Here is a 20,800-nt window from a genome sequence, read left to right as displayed (position 1 = left end):
TTCTTTAAAGAAAAAAAAAAGTCTTACTAACTAAATATCATCTTCTTGTGAGCTGGAAATCAATTCTATAACATCAAGAGGTTAATTTGCTCATAAGACCTCTAACATGGTAGTGAGTTGAGTCACAATTTAACATGTGTTATCCAAGTTATTCCTATGCTTTTCAGACCTCAGTTTCAAAAGGTAAGCAATTATTATTAGTTCTCCCTTAGTTCTGGGAGAACATTTAACCTCTAGTCATCCACAAGTGAAGAACCTTTGTAACTTGGTAAAAGACTTTTGGATGCGAAGTCAAATATGTATATGACCTTGGTAAAGAAAACGTTAAAACTTTGATATTAAAAATTCACATAAATGTACAAATATATCATGTTCCTAGAAAAACTGAAAATATCAGTTGTTCAAAAAGTATTGATGTAACATAATCCCAGAGGACACCGTTCCCAGGGGACTTTGTTTCCTGAGATTCCCAGGACAACAGAGATGTAACCCATAGTCAGTTTATTGGCACTCCAGAGTTTCCCAGCAGATTAGAGGCCATGCCTTTGATTCTACCTTATGATGTGATAGTAGTCTTGTATCCCCACCAAGAATAGGATTCCCTCTGAATTATTTGCCTTTTTGTTATTTTAAATCAGAGGCGAGAATAGGGATTGACATTTCCTCATCACTCTGTCTTTTTGGTCTCTGACATAGAAGTAACAAAGAGGAAAATACCTTGATTATGCTTTTCTTATGCAGTAGTCACCTCTCTTTAAGAAGAACAAGATTTTTTTAAAAAGCTCAATGTTTCAAAAGAAGTTTCTTTTACACTTTTGTCTGGCATGTGTGGATAAAAACATTTTAGAGAGAAGACAGGTAGAATATAATCAAGTATGATAAATTTAATTTCATTATAAATTTCCTTCACTAAGGTTGTCATATAGTTAACATAAATGCATATCCTAACAAATTGATAGATCAATTTCTTATCTTCTCACCTAGAGTAATTGCTCAGAAACTAAACAATTGTAAAGTCAAGAGATAACCATCTACTACTTCACTCTTAACATTAACCTGTTAAAATGTCTTATTTTCCTAATGGTCATTATTTCAAGACTGCTGTAACTCTTACTTTTTCAAATTTACAGCTTAAAAATTAAATTACCAGCTCACAATTACCCATAATAACATTTTCAGTCTTCTTGAAGATAGGCATTACATCTTATCTAGGCATCTCACTTTGAGATACAGAGGAATAGAACTTAAAGTGTTGCCAAAACTCATCTGGCCAAAATAATAATTCGAATTAATTAGAATTAATAAAATTTGGTTCAATGATGAATTCAGGATAAATATTCAAAAATTAACAGCATTCTTTTGTTGAAAATATTAAGTTAGAAAGATATAGTGAAAAATTATCTAATTCCCAGTGGCATGAGAGATGCTTACAGATAAATTTCAAATATGTATATGACTTTGGTAAAGAAAATGTTAAAACTTTGATATTAAAAATTCACATAAATGTACAAATACATCATGTTCCTAGAAAAACTAAAAATATCAGTTGTTCAAAAAGTATTGATGTAACATAATCCCAGAGAAATTACCATTTTTTCCTCAAGAATGACTAAATTTCATCTTATTTTCAAAAATAGTTGATAAAATAGAAAAATATTTTGGAGAAATGAAGAACAGTATAGGAATGACTATAAGTAAAATGGAAAGTAAAAGCTTTTAAATAGTATCTGTTACAAAATGTGACAAAATTTAAAATGGAGTATAACAGAGTACAGTAGAGTAGAATCAAAGAGAATAGAAAGCCCTGAAATATAGCCCGTTTTAAGAAAGGAGGCAAGAACCATTGATAAACAGATTATGTAATAAATTATGTTGGAATCACAGATTAGCAGTTTCAAGAAATAATGCAGTTTATATCGAAGTCACAGCCTATGCTAAAATAAGTTCCAACTGGCTAAAAGAGTTAAATGTTAAAACATTGTTTTTGAAAAACATACAAATGGAATAAAGACTTTAATAAATACTTGGAGAAGAACAAGATCTCAAGATCTATGGAATTTAATTATATAAAATTTCAAACTAATATACAACATAAACTATCACGAATAAGGCAGAGTATGAAAAATATTTGCACAAAATATGACAAAAGATTAAAATCATTATTATATAAGTAGGAAACAAAAGTTGGCAATATCAAAAAGAACTGTAATATGAAATCAGACGCAGTATAGTAGGTATCCAGCATAATAATAGTTGCAAATTTAAACAGTATTGAGGTCTCATTTGTTATCTACTCAATAAATAAAAACAAACTCACTTATACTTCAGAATTTTTAATTTTTTGAAGTATTTCACATATTACTGTAGATTAGGAGTTTGGCTCTTCCTATTAATAACCATAAAAAGGACTGTGAGAATTTACACCAAAAAAATAATCATAAAGTAGGGGAAAACATGTATATGTATAAAAATGTTAATTGTAGCATCATTTATAATAGTGAAAAATTAGAATAAGTGGATACCTAACAGTAGGGACAGAGTTTTATAAATAAATTATAACATTCTACACTGGTGTATTTTGTGACAAGCAAAAGCTGTAATTTCAAATACTATGGCAACACAGAAAAATTTTATACCATTCATTCAAGTATTTATTAACTGTATGTGCCAAGCAGTGAGCTCACAGCAGCAAGCAAGAGATCTGAGGGATTCTGTGTCATAAAATGAAAAGAACAGGACTATGTACACTAAGAGGCTGGCTGTATAAAAATGGTTTATTGAACACTAAGTGGACAGACATGAAAAGCAGGCTTGCTTGTTGCATTAGCTAGAGTATGGGGCAAGTCTTTTCTTTAGCTTGTGTAATATTTTGTGCAATTAAAAATAAAAATCAATAAACCAAAACCAAGAGTCAGATCCACATGCCAAGATAATATAAACCTTAGTGCAAATAGGTTTCAGTTCAGGATTCTTTCTCTGCCTTTCTCAATGTGTGGCTCCTCTGGTTGCTTTTTGGTTGCTTTTTAATGGTTCTCAAAGGACCTACAAATTTTCAAAGCACACATCCATTCATTCACATTTGGGCAGACTTCAGCTCTCAAACATTAATAGTCATCCTTCCAGTTGCTGCCCTGAAGCCTTTTCTCTGTCACACAAGATTAAGTTGCCAGTTTCTGAGTTTTTTTAAAAAAAGGATTGCAATTACAAAGCCCTATGCAAGGCATTGCATCTCTACTCTTGAAATGTAAACAGCTATCTTCGTTGCCCTTACCATAAAACTAGTCCTTCAAATTGAGATGCTGTTGAGATTGTTCACAGGATTTTTGAGATCATTGCAGGTAGAAATTTAGGTGAGGAATCTTAGAATTTATACACTATTCTGGCTTCCTAGAGAAGAATGAAGAGGTGGACTGTATACATGTGTAAAAGTCACTTTATAAAACTGTTTTAATGCATGTGTTTCCACCATGAAATGTATTTCTTTGGATTAAGAATTGATATCTCCAAAACTTCCCTAGTAAAAATATAAGTATGCTAGGGCCTACAATTGGACAAGGACAGGTTTTAGATCAGTCTATTATAGTTTGGTAAGCTTACCCTTTTATATAATTCCCAATTGTAATACTAATGTCCATGACTATTCCTCCAATTAGAACATATGATCAAAGAATTTTTTCCATCTTGACTTTCTCTTTTGTCTGTTCCTCTTATACACACACCAGACTGGAAGAGGGAATGCCACATTAGGAGTTCAGAACCCAAAAAGAAAGAGAGATATATGGGTGTGTTTGAGAAAGTGATCTAAAACATAAGCATCACAAAGAGGAAGTAAGTTTCCTGCTTTCCTCACAGTACCATGAGGATAACTAAGTACTTTAGTACCCAGACACCTGAGGTAACTATTTTATACCATATAATGTACTAACATTTTCTTTTAGTCTTCGGTGTAATAACCAGAAGCCTTTCTTTGTCTTACAATCAGTAAATATTTTGGCAAGCAGTGCAATCAAAAACTGTAATGTAGACAGATATGATCCTGATTTTGTGAAGCATATAGTCTATTTGGAAAGTCACCATTAACACACAAATAGTGATTAAAGAACAATTAAATGGTAACTCGGGTAGCATTCTTTCTGAAGCCATGGCTACAGAGAACTTAACATTTCTTTATCTTGCTCACAGTGGGTGCTCTCAGTGTACTGTCACTACACAACTTTAAGGGCCAGTTTACACCTACTCTTGCTTTTTCCCAGTTTGCCCTTTTTTTTTTTTTGTGGACGGGGGTGTTTGATTCCACAGTTCCTGGCAATTTATCAATTTTAGATAATCCAGATTTCAGCTGAAATAACTCTTTTGAATCAAAACATCTAGAGCTTCCTTACATGGATAACCAGTATGCATACTATAGATGAGAAGGCCCCATCCAACATTCCCTAACCTGTTCCTCTCAGTATATAAAGTAGACCACTGTGGGCTAGCTATACAATAATTTTTTATTGTGATTTTGTCTGAGGACACCATTTTCTCCTTTCCCCCAATAAAGAGTTATTTTAGGGTTCAAGGAAAAGTAGAGAGAGGAAAGAACAAAAAGGCTTTAATGACAACAAAGAAAAGCTGTAACAAAAAAAGGCTTTTCTTTTCTCGATTAAGAATTAATGTATTTTAGGTTCATTTTACTAAAAGAGAGGGCAGCTTTCATGATATAATGGCTATCAGTATTGTGTTATTTGACCAAAGCTCTAGGACAAACCTGTCACTTAAATTACTCATAACAATTTCTGGCCATATTGTGTCTTTAAATTCTCTTCAGGCCATACTTACAAAATTGTTAACAGTTATTAAAATGAGAAAGAAATTAAACTTTTTTTTTTTAATTTAAAAAACAGTAATAGTTTTACTGAATTTATTTTTACAAAATCAGACTTTGTGGACAGTCATATGTAGGTGTGAGTCTAAGCCCTTCATCTTGCTGTGATCTTGGGCAAATAACTTAGAACCTAAGACCCATTTCTTTTCACTCTAAATTATGAATTATAACTAACACTTATAAGGTCATCATGAGGAGTAATGATTATATATCTAATAGTTAGTTTTTCTAATTATAAAGTCTAATTAAGACTTCCTTAAATAGGATAAAGTTTTCATTTAGTAAATTCCTCTTTTTTATTTTTATGTCGGAGGGAGAGAATATGAGATGTTGTGATGTCAATTAAGTGGATAGATTTATGAAGATAAGTTATACAGCTGATAAAACAAAGATACAAGTTCATTTTTTTATAGGATTGCCCCATCCTCAGCCTTACTCCTAGATAATTTTATGCCATTTTGTGAAGATAAATGGTTCTAGTTTGCCAATAACCATTTTTACTGTATTCTGTGTTTAAATACAATGGGTTGTATATTTGTAACTATCTTTCAATACAGATAATTAACCAATTCCCAGTTTTCTTTCAGGTAAATGTTGGAGATATAGTTATAATAAAAGGCAAAGAGTATATACCTGCTGACACTGTACTTCTCTCATCAAGGTAGAGATACCTACTGATGCTCAAACAGTGTAGAGGATGGTTTCTCTACCCTGCATTGACCTTGTGATTTCTCCAAGGAAATAAGGAATAAACGAAAATTTTTAAACCTCTCTAATGATTTTGAATTAAGCATTAAAAAAATTGATTGGACTTAAAGGACTCTTTCATGTTTCCATATAGAATAAGTGATAGGTGTACTATATAATTCAAAAGTTATAATTACAGTTACGTCTGCTCTCCTTCTAGATATGTCCACATCCTTTTCTGTGGACTATGCTCTTGCAAAATTTCCTGTCATTTATTTTATATAATACATGGATTGAGTTCTTTATTGATTTGTATCTTGCAATATTTGTTCATCTTAAATTCCTTTATGATGCATTCATATTTCCCTCCAAAGTGTCTTGATCTTTATGGTGGATTGGTACAAGAAAATGGATTTATGATTTCTTTTTTGTCATTGAAATGCCATACTCTTCCAACAATAAAAAAGAAGTATTTTGCTCTTTCTGTTTTTGTTACCGAATTTAGATAATTTTTGTTTTACTCATACCTTATCTTAATGAATTAGTATTCAGAACATATGGCACTGTTACCATTTAAAGAATGTGACTTTCAAATGGTTTTAGGTTTAAAAACTATAAAATTAGTCCTAATATAAATTAAGAAAAATGTTTTTAATATTTTAGAGGTTGTTTATCATCATTTCCTTGGACAGTTTTATTTGTAAAATCCACATGTAAATATGGACAGTGTCCTTTTTTTCAAAATCTGTTTAATCAGGTCATTATTGAAAATGATTGGATTTATGACAAGTTAGTGAATGAAACTTAATTGAGCAAGTAAGAGTTTTCCAGATATTTAGAGAAGTAAGTCTATAAGTAGTTGATGTAACTATAGGTAGTTATATTTCCATATTTTATAATTGGGACCTCTTTGTGCCATTCACTTATAGGTTTTGTTTTCAGAAAAATTAAAATTAATAGATTTTTAAACTTACTTTTCTGTTTATAGCTTCATTTCCTTACCCTTTATCAGGGCAGGTTTCTGAAACCGAGGTAAAGGTAATGGTTCACAGATGACAGTGTAAGAATGAGTTTAACTGTGAACTTACTGTGTTTGTCTCAGGAACTGTGTAGCATCAGGTATTAGAAAGAGATCTGCTTAGGAGGCAGAAAACCATGGTTCTTATCTTGCCTTGGTAATTTTGAACAAAATACTTAATCTCTCAGGCCTTGATTTCATATCTTTTAAAGTGAGTAAGATGAGTTACTTGATTGGACTCTAATATTCCTCGATTCCCCTTTTCATTCGATGATATGTCACTTAAGTTTTAGGCAAGCCTAATCAACAAAACGTTGGTACTAAATAAACATTTAAGAGAAGAAACGGGTATTTGACCATCTGAATGTCATATTTATATAACTAAGTTCAAAATGATAGTAAAGCATTTCAGCAATTTAAGAAAATATTACTGTTTTCCTGATTAAATATATCAGAGAGAGAACCATGTATGATGAATCATTAATTACAATATTTAAATATTTATACTCAAAAAAGGAAGATAGATGACTGTACTGCCCTGACTTTATACTTAATTCTAAGTTGAAAACTTTCAAAATATTTTTATCTGCCTCTGTTCAATCTCAGAAACTCTCAGAAAGCTCTATGCGATTATTTCTTAAACTTTAGAGCATGTTTACAGGATTTATTTTCTAAACATTAAAAACATTCACTGGTGGCTATCAATATTGTAGATCTAAATAGTTTTTATATCTTAATATAACCTTTATAGTAATTAACTTCCTCCAAAGATTATTATTTTAAAAAAGATTACCTGTTTTTTCTTATTTAGTAGGATTCACAGTAATATATCAAAGCTCATGCTCTTAGACAGTTATTTTTTTCCAAGTGGCAAAATACCACCTTTCAATTTTTTCTCTTTTTTTTCAAAAGGGATTTTGCATCAGTTGACTCTTTTAAACCTACATTAGCCTTAAGAAGTATATAAAAGTTTTATCATTTAACAGAAAGAAGAATTTTGACTGTAAGTCTTATTTTTAGCTACTTAACTTTAGCTAATGACTAGATCAAGGTTGAAATACCTAACTCCTAATCTAATATCTTCATTAGGCCAACACTGTCCACTATCAAAATAAAGACATGGCGATATTCATCTGCAGAAGAGCACCATTTAGCAGCAATAATCAACAGTTTATAATATTTTAATTTCCAAAATTTTTCAGTTATTACTAATAGTATATCTTCTTTGAGGTAGTTTGAAATTAAAGCATAAGTATGGTTGAAAGTACTGCTTCATTGATTTTCATTTTGAAATGAAGAAACTGAAATTTTAGCTTATAACAAACATATATTTATGAATTTAGAAAGTATAAAATAGAATAAAATAATACAAGCTATTAATTCAAGTACAAACAGGCTTGTGGCATGTCTGCTTCATGCCTTTGAAAAATTTCTCCCAGATTCATAGGATTACTCTCCAACAACACTTCATTACTTAGATTTTATTGATTATTAAATAACTCAAAAGGCTGTAATTATGCCTTTAACTTGCTATGATCCATGTCTTTACAGCTTTGCATTAAAATTAATAAGATATTTATGCAATTAACTTTGAAAACATTTGTAATCAGAAAATTTTAAATGAAGTGTTTTTTAAATTGTATATGTGGTGGAAGAACTAGTATGATATAATTTGTTTTTCAAAGGCCTAAAAAGTAGTTTCCATGATTATTTCTTTTCTCTTTGGCTAGCAGTGGACATGCAATAGATAGCATGAGAGTGAGGAATTAGAGAAAGGAAAACCTTCAAGATAAAGTAGCTCTATATAAAAATGTCTTTTTATTTAATATGATAATATGCTTATGAATAAACTTTAATAATCAAAAAGTTTCTGCATTAAAAATTGAAAATTGAGCTTAAAAGCAAATAAGTAATCTTTAGATATTCTCCGTTTTCTTGTGCCTTTAGACCTGATCAAAATAAGTTTTGAAAAAATTGGCATTAGACATTTTTATTAACATGTATTATTTTCTATAATAATTTCAAACTTTCTGTCTCCTTTGTCCATTTGTTTGTTTTTTTCCTCTGTTATTCATTTTTTTTTCCATTTTAATTATTTTAAACTGGGACCTGTAGGTGGCAGTAGGGGAAATAGTGAAAGTGACCAATGGGGAGCATCTCCCAGCAGATCTCATCAGCCTGTCCTCAAGGTTAGAACCGCTGAGTCGTACAGGATGTGTGTATGTGGATCCTCACCCTACGCCAGAGAACAGTTATACCCAAAGATGGTTGAGTTCTGTGTGTCTTCCTTTAAAACAAACATTTTTATACTTTTTGGTGATGGATATTTTATGGACATTTTAAAGGCCTTTTATGAATACCCTATTGGATGATGTTCATCCCTCAAGTGGGCAGATTCAGCTCCTGTTGTTATCAATAGGAGACCAAGAGGCATGCCAGTAAAAGTTGATTTTATTTTCCTATACATCATTAATATGTATTCATATTTAACAACATGCCTAAATACTAAGGCTTAATTTAATACCTCTCCAGGATATTGTTTTGAACAACATTAAGGTTTATATGAAACAAAGTTATTGAGAAATTTTTAAGATTAAAACATTTGTCTTATTCTTATATTTAAAACTTTCTATAAGTTCTATAGAATCCCTTCAACAATCATGACTGTAATTTGGGCTTGTATAGGGTTTACAGAGGACCCCCTGCACAAAGCTCGATGTCGTACATTTTGTACCGCATGCTTTGGGATCAGTTTTTATCCCACTTGTAACTAGAGACAAGTGCACGTTACTGTGATAAATCTTAGCTGTCTACTAGTGTCTGTATTGTGATACGCATCTTGTTTCATTTTTCCACTAACTAATCAAAAAGCTTGCTTTGCCTCTCTGGATGTAGTTTGTGTTTTGGATGTCATCATTATTTGCTGAAATATTTATTATCTAGCATGATTCCTTATCTGAGACATCTTGCTGCCTTTCCATAGCACTGTTAAGAACTGCTTCAGTAACAGCTATCCTAAGAGATTAAGTATGTTATAAACTTGGGTGCATATTTTATTCGCTCCATTTCAAATAGAAGTCAGCCCTCTGGTTTTCTAAGTTACTAGCCATTTAAAGTCCTAGAGAAGTTGCTTTATGAAAAAAAAAATGATAGAAATAGAATTAGAATGTTATTTTCATTTCAGTATGAGAATGGCCTTGGATATGTAAAATGAAAATTGAATGCATTTTACTGGCCAAAGTATGGAATTAACATTGTTCGCTTAGCATTTATTATCATGCTTCTATATTATCAGAAGATGTGTTTTATAATTTCATATACCATTTCTGTTTCAAATGTATACATAAGTAAATTACAAATTGGGAGCAATGGTCAGAGCCAAATTACTATTGTGACAGTAATAAAAAATACAACTTTGAATAATTGAGAGAATGAAAATATAGATATTGAAAAACTTCTCCAGTAGGGAAAAAGTATCAGTTTTTATTAAATTAAAAAAAAAAAAAAGCCATAGAGTCGATTGAAGAACTTGCAAAGTTACTTTAAAATAAATATGTAAAATATTTGATCAATGACCATGTGTTTTAGTAATTTTCACAAATCATCAGGCCACAAAACTAAGCTCCATGCCCATTTCTGAAACTCGGAATAGTCTGTTTTGCACATGTACAAATTGGGAGTTGATTAGAAAATTCCAATTATTTGTAACCTACAAATTTCTTTCTTGCCAATTTCGAATACACATGCTTATCAGAGATTATATTCAAGGTTACTTATATGATGTTAATTAGGCTTATATAATTAAATGCTAATAAGATTGAATTAACTTCAGAATGCTTGTCTTTATAGTTAGTTGAGGATCAGTTTATATAGTTGGATTGCAGACTCATCTGTCTGTAATTGCTGGGCAAGTAAAGTTAGCATGTGAAGGGGCATGGTCCAGTGTGTGGTACCTGTGAAAAAAATTGGAAAACATAGAACCCTTACACCAGCCACTGCACAACAAACTTTACTAAAACACTCTGGTGAGGACCCATAAGGTGGATCTTTTAGGTTCAGACCAAGGAGCAATATAGCCAAGTTGGGTGTTTTTAGTTTTAGCTTTTGCTGCTCCAGGAATCTCTGAAGCAGCCTTAAGAAATAGAGTAAGAGCAGAAAAAATAGGGGGAGAAAAGTGTATATCTCTTTTCATTATAAAATCTGTTCATACGGTTTTTTAAAATTAGCCTAAAATTTAAATATGGTTCATGTGATCCTGTTCATCTTTTCTAAAAAGGGAGTAAATGCAAGTTTTTAGAAGCAACAATCTCGAATTTTCTAATCAACGACTTAACCAATTTACAATGGGCTATGAGCATGAAATCTCACTTGATATTTTTGAGCTAAAGATAAATCTGGACACAAAAGTGCTTTGCATTTCAGATACACTCTGTGTTATGACTGTGTGGATGAACAATTTAGGTACAATGTGACAAATTTAATCATTTACATTATCTTGAAGATCTATACTGATTGTTGCCAGGAAATTGCTTTTGGGTCCTTCTGGCTGAAAAGCTGATCCAGTTGTCTGCATGGGTTCTGCCTCACAGCATTTTGCAATTAAAATGAAAATCATCAAGAAACCAGACAATTAAAGCTTTATTTAGAGCAAAAGGCTTCAGTGAGTCTGAGTATTTAAATAAGTTATTATTATGCTTTCCTTCCCCCACTAAATCTTTTTGCTTTTCAATTTTAAACAATAGTGAGCCCCAGGCCATGTGCTACATTGAAACATCCAACTTAGACGGTGAAACAAACCTGAAAATTAGACAGGTAAGGTCTAATAATTGTTGCTGTTTTATTACATGGAATCAGGAACTTTTTTTTTCTTACTGTCTTGAGATGAAGTAATTCTGTCCAATTGCAAACATTTTCTCATTGAGATGCTTTGAAGAGGTTTTATAAACTGACATTGTTGAGTAGTATGTAACACTCAGATTTACTTGCCCACTAAATATAGTCCATCATATATTTACTATTTGTAATATTTTTAATATGTAATAGCCAACACTCTGGTGTTTATAATAATAGTAGTAATTCTAAGTGCTTTAACATGTGTTAACTTATTCATTTTCCTATTCACTTGGCCAAATTATTTGGATTTGCCATACCGAAAAGATGTTTCCATTGTTCTGAAAGTCTCACTAATATCAGGGAATAGCTTCGATTTCTGTACTTATTTCTCGTACCATCCCTAACAGAAAACAACTGTAAGGTTTTTATTTTTAAAGTTTTAAAAAGACCTTTAAAAGAATCGAGTGCTTAACAGGGATGTGTTCTGAGAAATACACCTTTAGACATTTTGTCATTGGGCGACCATCATGGAGTGCACTTACACCACCTAGAAGGTATAGCCCACCACACACCTGGGTTCTGTGGCATAGCCTGTCGCTCCTAAGCTACAAGCTTGTACAGCACATAGCTGTATAAAACAACACAAGATTAAATCAAGCCCAGAGAAAATGATGCAATAAAGAGACATTGATGAAGCCGCTACAGGCATAAAATAGCATTATGTTTTACAGCAAACTTTTTTTTTTGTAAGTAAAAAAGTACACGCTAAACAATGATAAAAAGTATAGTATGGTAAATATACACAGTTGTTTATTAACTTTATTGTATTATGTACTGTACATAATTGTATGTGCTGTACTTTCGTGCAATGGGCAGCACAGTAGGTTTGCTTACACCAGCATCACCACAGACATGTGAGTAATGCGTTGTGCTATGACGTTAAGACAGCTGTGATGTTACTAGGAGATAGGAATTTTTCAGCTTCATGGTGATCTTATGGAACCACCGTGCTATACACCATAGTCGTTGACCAAAACATTGTTTTATGGCACATGATTGTATTCTTTTGGCTTCTAGGTGAATGGTGAATGGGGAGACTGAGGTGTAGTAGAAGTAGGTCATCACAGAGCATCTGAATTCAGAGTGCCACAGGAAGCAGGAGCTTTGTTCAGTTCCAGGCAGTTTAGTTGGCCAGAGGGAAAAACTATTTTGGAGTTTTCCTTCTCAGTAGACTAAAAGAACAGAAGCATAACTACTCTCTTTGAACATATTCTATTCATATTTTAGCCCCTTACTGAGATTCAGCACATAGATTCAAATAGTATAATGCTAAATATTTAGTTTTGGAAGCAAACAGTTTTTTAAGAACTTATTTCAAAATATATTTTCAGACTAATTTATATTCCCCTATACACATTTTAGAACTTGCACAGAAGCTGCTCTATTCTTATGTGAAAAACCTGTTTTCTAGTGGAGAGAAAGATATCTCTTAATTGTGATTTGACAGAATATTGTATAAGGGGAAGAATTGCTTCTGAAATATTGGAATCTCTTAGATCATAGACCTAAATGAATTCAGAAATCTCCCCTCCCTCCCACATGCAATGTATTTAATATACTCTTTGCTTATTTAAACATTTCTAAACAGGGCTTACCATTAACATCAGATATAAAAGACATTGACAGTTTGATGAGAATTTCTGGCAGAATCGAGTGTGAAAGTCCAAACAGACATCTCTACGATTTTGTTGGAAACATAAGGCTTGATGGACATGGGTATGTAAAATCGGTCTTCATAAAAACACAGAATTCACTATGTCATAGTGTATTGCTGACCTGAGTACATATTATTTTCTTGTGCTTTAAGTCTGAGTACTCAAAACCTTTTTCTAAAGCACTTCCTTGTTACTTCTTCCCAGAGTCCTTTTGTTAATATGCTAGATCTTAACCCTGTAGGTATCACTGAAGACTTCCTCAGGGTTCCTGCAGACCTGGCAGTTGGATGTTTTCAGGGATATGCTAGGCTTCTGACATGTTGTTTATTGGCTTACTTTTTAGCCACGATACTTATGTGACAGGCTTAACTGTGAGTCCATGGCCTAGGTCCATTCCTATGATCTCTTGATACCTTAAGGAGATCAGACTCTACCCCCAAGGGGTCCATTATACTGGGTAATTTCTTGTTGTCTTCTCTGTATAGTTACATATGCTCTTTTCTAGGCCGTGTTATCATCTATATTCATCTTTTGCTGTTACCCGCTTTCTGCTCTTCTCCCCTCTCCACCTATCCTTCCCATCCCCATTCTCTTTCCTGCTTCTTCCCTCAACCATTCAACCAGTAAGACTTATTAAGCATCTAGTAGGCTAGGCCAGTTAGAGATGTTAAGGAGACAGCAGTGAACAAAGCAGATAAATTTGCCTGCCCTTGTGAGCTTACCTTCTTGCAGTCAGAGAAAGACAAACAGACAAACAGTAAAATGATAAGACAATTCTATACTATGTTAGAAAGTGTTAAATGCTTTAGGAAAAAATAGCCTAGCATAAAAGAGATTGGGAGCCTGTGGGAGGGATTCATTTTTAGTTAGGGTGATGACAGTAAACCTCATTCAGAAGGTAACATTTGAGCAAAGGTAATTTAGAGGTGAGGAAGTTGACTATTTGATTATCTGGAGAGAGAGGATTTCAGATAGAAGGAATAGTGAGTGTAAATTATTAGTTATATCATTACATCACCTTTAAGTGGGAAAGTGCCTGGAATAATTATGAAATGTCACGGAGGACAGCGTGGTTGGAGTGGAGTGACCAAGGAAGGGCTAAGAGATAACAGTGGGCCATGCAAAGTTCTGTAGGCCATTTTAAGGGTGTTCTGAGTGACATGGGAATCCACTGGAGATTTCTGAGGGAGAAATATCAGCATACAGTTTTGGAATTAAGAAGTTTGTGATGTCCGAACAGATGTCAAGGATGCAGTTGACTATGTCATGCATAGGTTCTGCAACTTCAAGCAAGATAATGTATGATGAAAGCAATTTTATCATAGGCTAATTGATATAAACAAGAGTTAGATTTCTGTAGCATCTCATTAACATAACAAAACTACCTTTAATGAAGTGATGATATTATTCGAGGACCTGCTGTATAAACAGGTTTTTTAAGTTTTTGTTGCAAAGTGGAGCAAAGACATGAGGCAGAACCTGGCAGGAAGGGTGGGTCTTTCCTTCATCCCTTCTTCCTCTCATCCTCCCCTCCCCTCTTTTCCTACCTTCTCTGTTTTACATTATAACTTATCTTCCAGGTATTTGTAAGTGGCCAGCTAAATGCACTAATTCAGTGTACCAGCCTGAAAAATGATCAATGCTTTCATTATTTGGAATGTATTATTACTGTATTTGAATTCTAAAGGACATTTGAAATATTATACCCTGAACTGTCATCCTTATTCGGATCCACCAAGAATTTTCCTGTAATTTTTAAAGTAATTATATATTGTCCTAAAATTTACACAGAATGATCTTTACGTGAACATACGGTTCTAGACTAATGATAGATTTGGCCATTTATGCAAGTAAGGTTTCTGTAGTCTGACATTCCTAACTAGCTAGCTTCTATTTCTTATCAATTCTGCCATCAAATTGATGCCAAGCAAATCCACACAGTGAGGGAGAAACTTTGTATGATGGTGTCAAGATTTAGGGTGCAGGTAGAATTCGTATAATATGCTTTAATTTATATAAGATGTGCAGTCGATTTTCACTACCTTTGTATTTGTAGCACATTTGACTTTTACAGTGATTTCCCAGAGCTCTTGGAGCCTCTTTATTTGGGAAGAGTGTATTTTGATTCCATTGAAGATGAGGGTTATTGTCTAATGCCAGAGGCTTTAGAATTCCATCTCTGATGAAAACTAACAATAACTAATACTTTTTGAATCCTTGTAATTGACAAGTAGTATTTTTTTGCTTTTGAAGAGTTTACATTTAATTTCAATCGATCTATACTACAAGCAATGAGGTGACAGTGGCTACTTTATACGTAATTGGATACATGAGGAAGAGTGGGCACACATGTGCCCAGAGCACAGTCCAACAGCTTCCCAGGAACTTCTTGGAAACCTGTTTTAGGCCGGAAGTCCCTCTCAGCTACTAAGTGCACCCCTAATCTTGAAACATACACAAGGAGGGTTCCCTTTTAGATGGGTCTGAAAGGTATGCTGTTGTACATAAAGAATGAGAGTTACAATTGCTGTGTTCTTTTTCAAATTGGAATACACTATTTCCTAAGGATTTACTCATTTAAATGGAAGTCTTCAGGTGCTGTCATTATTAACCCATGCAGATTAATTTCACTGGAACAGGTGATATTTGTGTAGTTCCTGAAGGAAGGTCCAAGGCCAAAGCTGCTACTGACCTTGGATGCTGGACCATAGAAGCCCACCAGATATGAAAGCTACAGTCTCACCTGCCTCCACTGACAAAGGAGTTGTTTTGTCTGGAGACTTTTCTTGGGAGAATTTTTTCCTTTTTCTAGAAGTTATTTTTAATGTATTTTTCTTTATAGTTGACTTTTTTTTTTTTTTTGCTTTTTTCTTATTAAAACAAAGGCTTAATAATGGGTACCCTTGAGCCATTAAATTTGTGGTAGTACATTTCCATCAAGAATCCCACTATATCTGCAATACCTTATACCCTTCTGATATCTCTGTGTGAGATTATATCAATCAGCGACCTACCATAGCGGGTAGCCTTGCAAAAAAACCCACAAAAGACCCAACTTGACCTTTATTCATGAAAAATGTGGTTTAAATGATACTAAATGGATAGCCTCAATTCGCTTTCATTTCAGAGAAGTATTTAAGATGTTTGTTAGCTGCTTACTGCTTACTGGAAATTCATTCACAGTTCTTGAAGAATTGATCTTCAAATACAATAAAATGAACGTTCTAGAGATTTTAAATACAGGGGTTTATCTTTGGAGGGCAGGAATGGCAGTGCAAGTGTGCGAAGAGATCTGTGTATTTATCTTGCATATATTTTGAACCTTTATTATGAACAAAGTTATTTTTAATTTAAAGAAAAGTGGGGGAGGGAAAACAGATCTCATAATCTCACCACTTTCAAATACCTCAGAACCCTAAATGGACTTACTAAATCAGGAAAGGTCTTAAATAGGGTTGAAAATTAGCCTTTGGATTCCAAAACATTGTCTACTATTTTGGGTAGTGAAATCGTAGGAAGTAGCTGGTTTGATGTTAAGGAGAAGCAACTGAAATGCTTCCCTCCAGCTGTTGTTCTGTACAAAAATTATTTCTATTGGTAGGAAAATTCTTTTCTAAAAATAATAATAAATGTGAGAATGATTATTTTATAACAACCATTTTATAACTATATGTGGCTGTAGAACTCTTAAGCATTTTAGAAAATGTCATTTCTAATGTCAACATTATCTGTCATAGCACTGTACCCCTGGGAGCTGATCAGATTCTTCTTCGAGGCGCTCAATTGAGAAATACACAGTGGGTTCATGGAATAGTTGTCTACACTGGACATGACACCAAGTTGATGCAGGTGGGATTTTTATCTATGAAAACCTCTTGGACCTAAATCTTTTGAAAATGTGCTATTTGTAGCTGTCTGTGCAGTAGTCCCAAACATAGCAGACCATCTGTCACAGATTACTGAGCCCTACTCTATACATCCAGAATCTCATTCTTCGGTGAGTGGGCTGTGCAGTGACGCAGCACACAAGACTGGCGAGTTTCACCAGAGATCACCCAGTCTATGAATTCTCAGTGATTTTTGTGTATTGGTCCATTAGCAGCATTTACTAACTGTTGCAGTGACTGATACAAGTTGTGTAACAATGGGTGCTGTGCATTAAAGTATTTGTCTTATAATTTTATTTTAATACAATAATAAAATTTTAGGACTTATTTTCATTTTTTAAATAAAATTAAAAGAAAAACTTGTGAATCAAATATTGACCAATTTTTTACAGCATTATTATGTTAGGCCATTTTAAATCAACTTTAATCCTAGCCACTTATAATGTTTACATATGCCTATGGATGCTCCGTCTCTGCTATAATGTAATCAGTGTTCAGTGGTTAGATGTGTATGGGAAACTCAGTTTTAAGATACTGCATAAAAATCTGCTCTAAGGGCTAATAACTTTGCACATTGTAAAGACATGAAATGTTATAAACAGACAAGCAGAACTGCTATTAATAGTTCCACCCCTAATCATTCTATAAATTCTATAAGCCATCATTGTCTATTGGTTATGACAGATTTCATTTTCGGTCCTTTGGATACCTTAGCACAGATCTAGCATAGTCATTTTTCATCATTAAATACAACTGAGGAAACTCGCCACTGTTATTCTTTATAGCCAGGATTGCTTAGAGTGCTGCTGTGTTCGGTAAAACAATTATTAGAAATCTGGAAACCAGAGATCTTTTAAATGTTTCCTTCAAACTTTGGAATGTCCTTTGCCTATCTTCCTGAGCTGAGATACTAAGCTAGAAGCATTTAGTCTACCCTGTTTACTTAGGTAGTCAAGTAATACATTATTTGTCTTACCTGCCACAATGGAAAAGTCGTTTACAAAAGAGATGTTATTTCTTTTTATTATTATTATTGTTTTACACCCTAGAAAAAGATTTAGATGACATAGGGGCCTTTAGAGAAAAAGACAGTTAACCTTTGACAGCTTATTACATCTGTGATTCTTATCTGTATAAGTTTCAGGTGTAAAATCGTGTCTAGATTTTGAGTTGTGACTTTGTCGTCCTCATCAAAATACTATATACACATTATTAAATCATTTGTACACATTTCTTATTACTCATCTTGTTTCTTTTTACAGAATTCAACAAGTCCACCACTTAAACTCTCAAATGTGGAACGGATTACAAATGTACAAATTTTGATTTTATTTTGTATCTTGATTGCCATGTCCCTTGTCTGTTCTGTGGGCTCAGCCATCTGGAATCGAAGGCATTCTGGAAAGGACTGGTATCTTAATCTACACTGTAAGCATTAAAGTGCTTTTTGACATTTTTTTTTCTTTCATTAAAATATGTATTTGTTTCACAACCTTGGAATTTCCTATTATTTCTGAAAAGAAAACCGTGTTGCCAAGATAACTGGGCTTTTAATCTTTTTCAATGCAGTTTCCAGTAAAAGTAAGTAAAATGTTAGTATCTCTAGAATTTCAGAGTCCTTACAAATATAATGAGCCCTCTATCATAATATAACATGTTATTTCATTACTATTGTTTTAATGTTAACTTATTGTTTTAAAAATATTTTAACACAGGTAATTAGCTGTCTCGTAAAGAAAGCAGATTGCGTATAAAGCACCAAAAGAAGTTTACATGTTTTTGAGATGTTTAAATTAAATGCACTTTAATTTGGACTCATGAACACAGTGAGTTCTGTGTTAATGAGCATTTTATCTTAGGGCAACTGGTATCGAATAGTTTCCCTTTGGAGCGTTTTTGTTTTTTGTCCGTTACAATTGTGGGTTTAGTGCACCACTCCTAAATATTTCTGGGAAGTAAGTTTGCATTGCCTTTGATGAGTACTTAACCAATAAATACTTAATTTTCAAAAGCATGAAAACAAGTTCTAGTAAAATCTTATAGCAAAATTGATTTTTTCATTTGTTTTTTATTATTTAGCTTTGCAGCTATTTCAAGGTGTGTGTTTGTGTTTGTTTCTTTGTTTGTTTTTACAGACATTGATTTACTATTTCGGTATATCTGGGATAGCAGTTTTATTTTCATTATTGAAGAGGAAGAGTATAATTTACTTAGGGCCGAATTTACCTGGGTCTAGCCCTATGTTATTTTTGCTATTTGAGTTAGTTTTGCTGCTCTTGTTTTGCTCGTTTGCTTTTAAGGCATGCTTTAAATTGGAAATGCTTTCACCTTTTAGTACCATTATGCAGTTCTTATTAGGATTAACATCATATTGAAAACAAGTAATGCTATTCCATCCTGAAGAATGTATTTGAGAATAAGGACATGTAATCAACACAGTGTTCCTCCCCAACAATGGAAAATTTTTGTATCCTTAAAGTTCTGGTCGATGCAAAATAAAATGTGTAAAACTCTAATTGGCTTTCTTCTCACCTCCCCTAACAGATGGTGGCGCTAATAATTTTGGGCTGAATTTCTTGACCTTTATTATTCTTTTCAACAACCTCATTCCAATCAGCTTACTGGTGACATTAGAAGTGGTGAAATTTACCCAGGCATACTTCATAAATTGGGTAAATCTGAATTATTATTATTTTGTATCACTTTAAACTTACGTTTTGTCTCTTCTCGGATAGTTTTTTTGATCTCTTGAAAAAAATTATACCTTACCTTTTGTTGACTACAGATGACATTTCAAAATATTTTTGAGCCTAATATAATTATAACAAATTCATTTGACATGCGAAAATCAGTAACAGTGTCTTATCTCAGCATGACACGAGTTTACAGACCAGACCTCCTGGGAACAATAGGTCTCTAGTTCAGGAAACCTATTTTGAGTTACTTAGTGGTCTTGGAGAAAAGACCCATGAGATTTGGAAATAAAATATCTAGATTGTAGTTTTAGTTCTATAATTTATTAGCTGTGTGAACTCTAGCAGGCCATTTGACTTCTTTGAGACATACTTTCTTGGACGCTCACGTAGGAATGATAAAACATTGTTTACCTGCATTTCGCAATGATTATATAGATGAGAGAAATTTCACAACATAGCAGACAGCTTCATAAATAATCGAGCACTATAAAATAATAGTGTATTCATTACTTGTAACAACCGGGATGTCTATCATGTGTTATACAGCTATGTAGATTTTTTACCACACTATAAACAATTTCAGCTGTGCTTGAGTTTTTCCTGTTAATTTTTTTTTTAAATACCTTTTTTAATTTTGGGAAAACATGCTGGGCATCTGTTTCCTAAATGTTTTTATTTATAAAATATGTTGCTTTTCTCAGTTTTATTTTCACCCAAGTTAAAATTAATGAATTTATGTAAATTAAATAAATCTTTAGTCCTAATCTGCCTAAAAGTTTAATATTTCCTTTATTTTGAAAAATTTTGATATTGTCTTTTGATGTTTCTTTTTAAATCAGTTAAAAGTTTTTCAATGTGAACATTAGAATTTTTAAACATATAACTGATGATACTTTTGTAACTGCTTATTACCTTTCCATGGTAAATGATCTACCTCAGCTGTTAATCTCTTAATTCATTGGTAAAAGATCAATATAACTTAGGTCTAAAATGAGCCACAAGTTTAGCTCATTTCATGAAGGAGATATGTTACTGAAAATTGTGTAATAAAATTTGTATAATACAATTAAAACTTACTGATGGTTTCCCACTTACAA

General features: G+C 32.9%; 1 protein-coding gene across 1 annotated transcript in view; it reads left to right on the top strand.

Annotated features, from left to right (window-relative positions):
- The window catches only part of ATP8A1 (ATPase phospholipid transporting 8A1), a 234,393-nt gene that overhangs the window by 52,755 nt on the left and 160,838 nt on the right, over window positions 1–20,800 (top strand). The window contains exons 8-13 of the mRNA XM_023532240.1: window positions 5,455–5,528; window positions 11,315–11,384; window positions 13,054–13,181; window positions 16,858–16,969; window positions 18,270–18,435; window positions 19,552–19,679. Of these exons, the coding sequence (XP_023388008.1) occupies window positions 5,455–5,528; window positions 11,315–11,384; window positions 13,054–13,181; window positions 16,858–16,969; window positions 18,270–18,435; window positions 19,552–19,679 (678 nt within the window). The remainder of the gene's footprint in view (window positions 1–5,454; window positions 5,529–11,314; window positions 11,385–13,053; window positions 13,182–16,857; window positions 16,970–18,269; window positions 18,436–19,551; window positions 19,680–20,800) is intronic.

The sequence above is a fragment of the Pteropus vampyrus genome, unplaced genomic scaffold, assembly GCF_000151845.1.
Source record: "Pteropus vampyrus isolate Shadow unplaced genomic scaffold, Pvam_2.0 Scaffold79, whole genome shotgun sequence".
NCBI classification, from domain to species: Eukaryota; Metazoa; Chordata; class Mammalia; order Chiroptera; family Pteropodidae; genus Pteropus; species Pteropus vampyrus.
The sequence above is the reverse complement of the archived record's forward strand: the minus strand, read 5'-3'. Positions and strand labels throughout refer to the sequence as shown.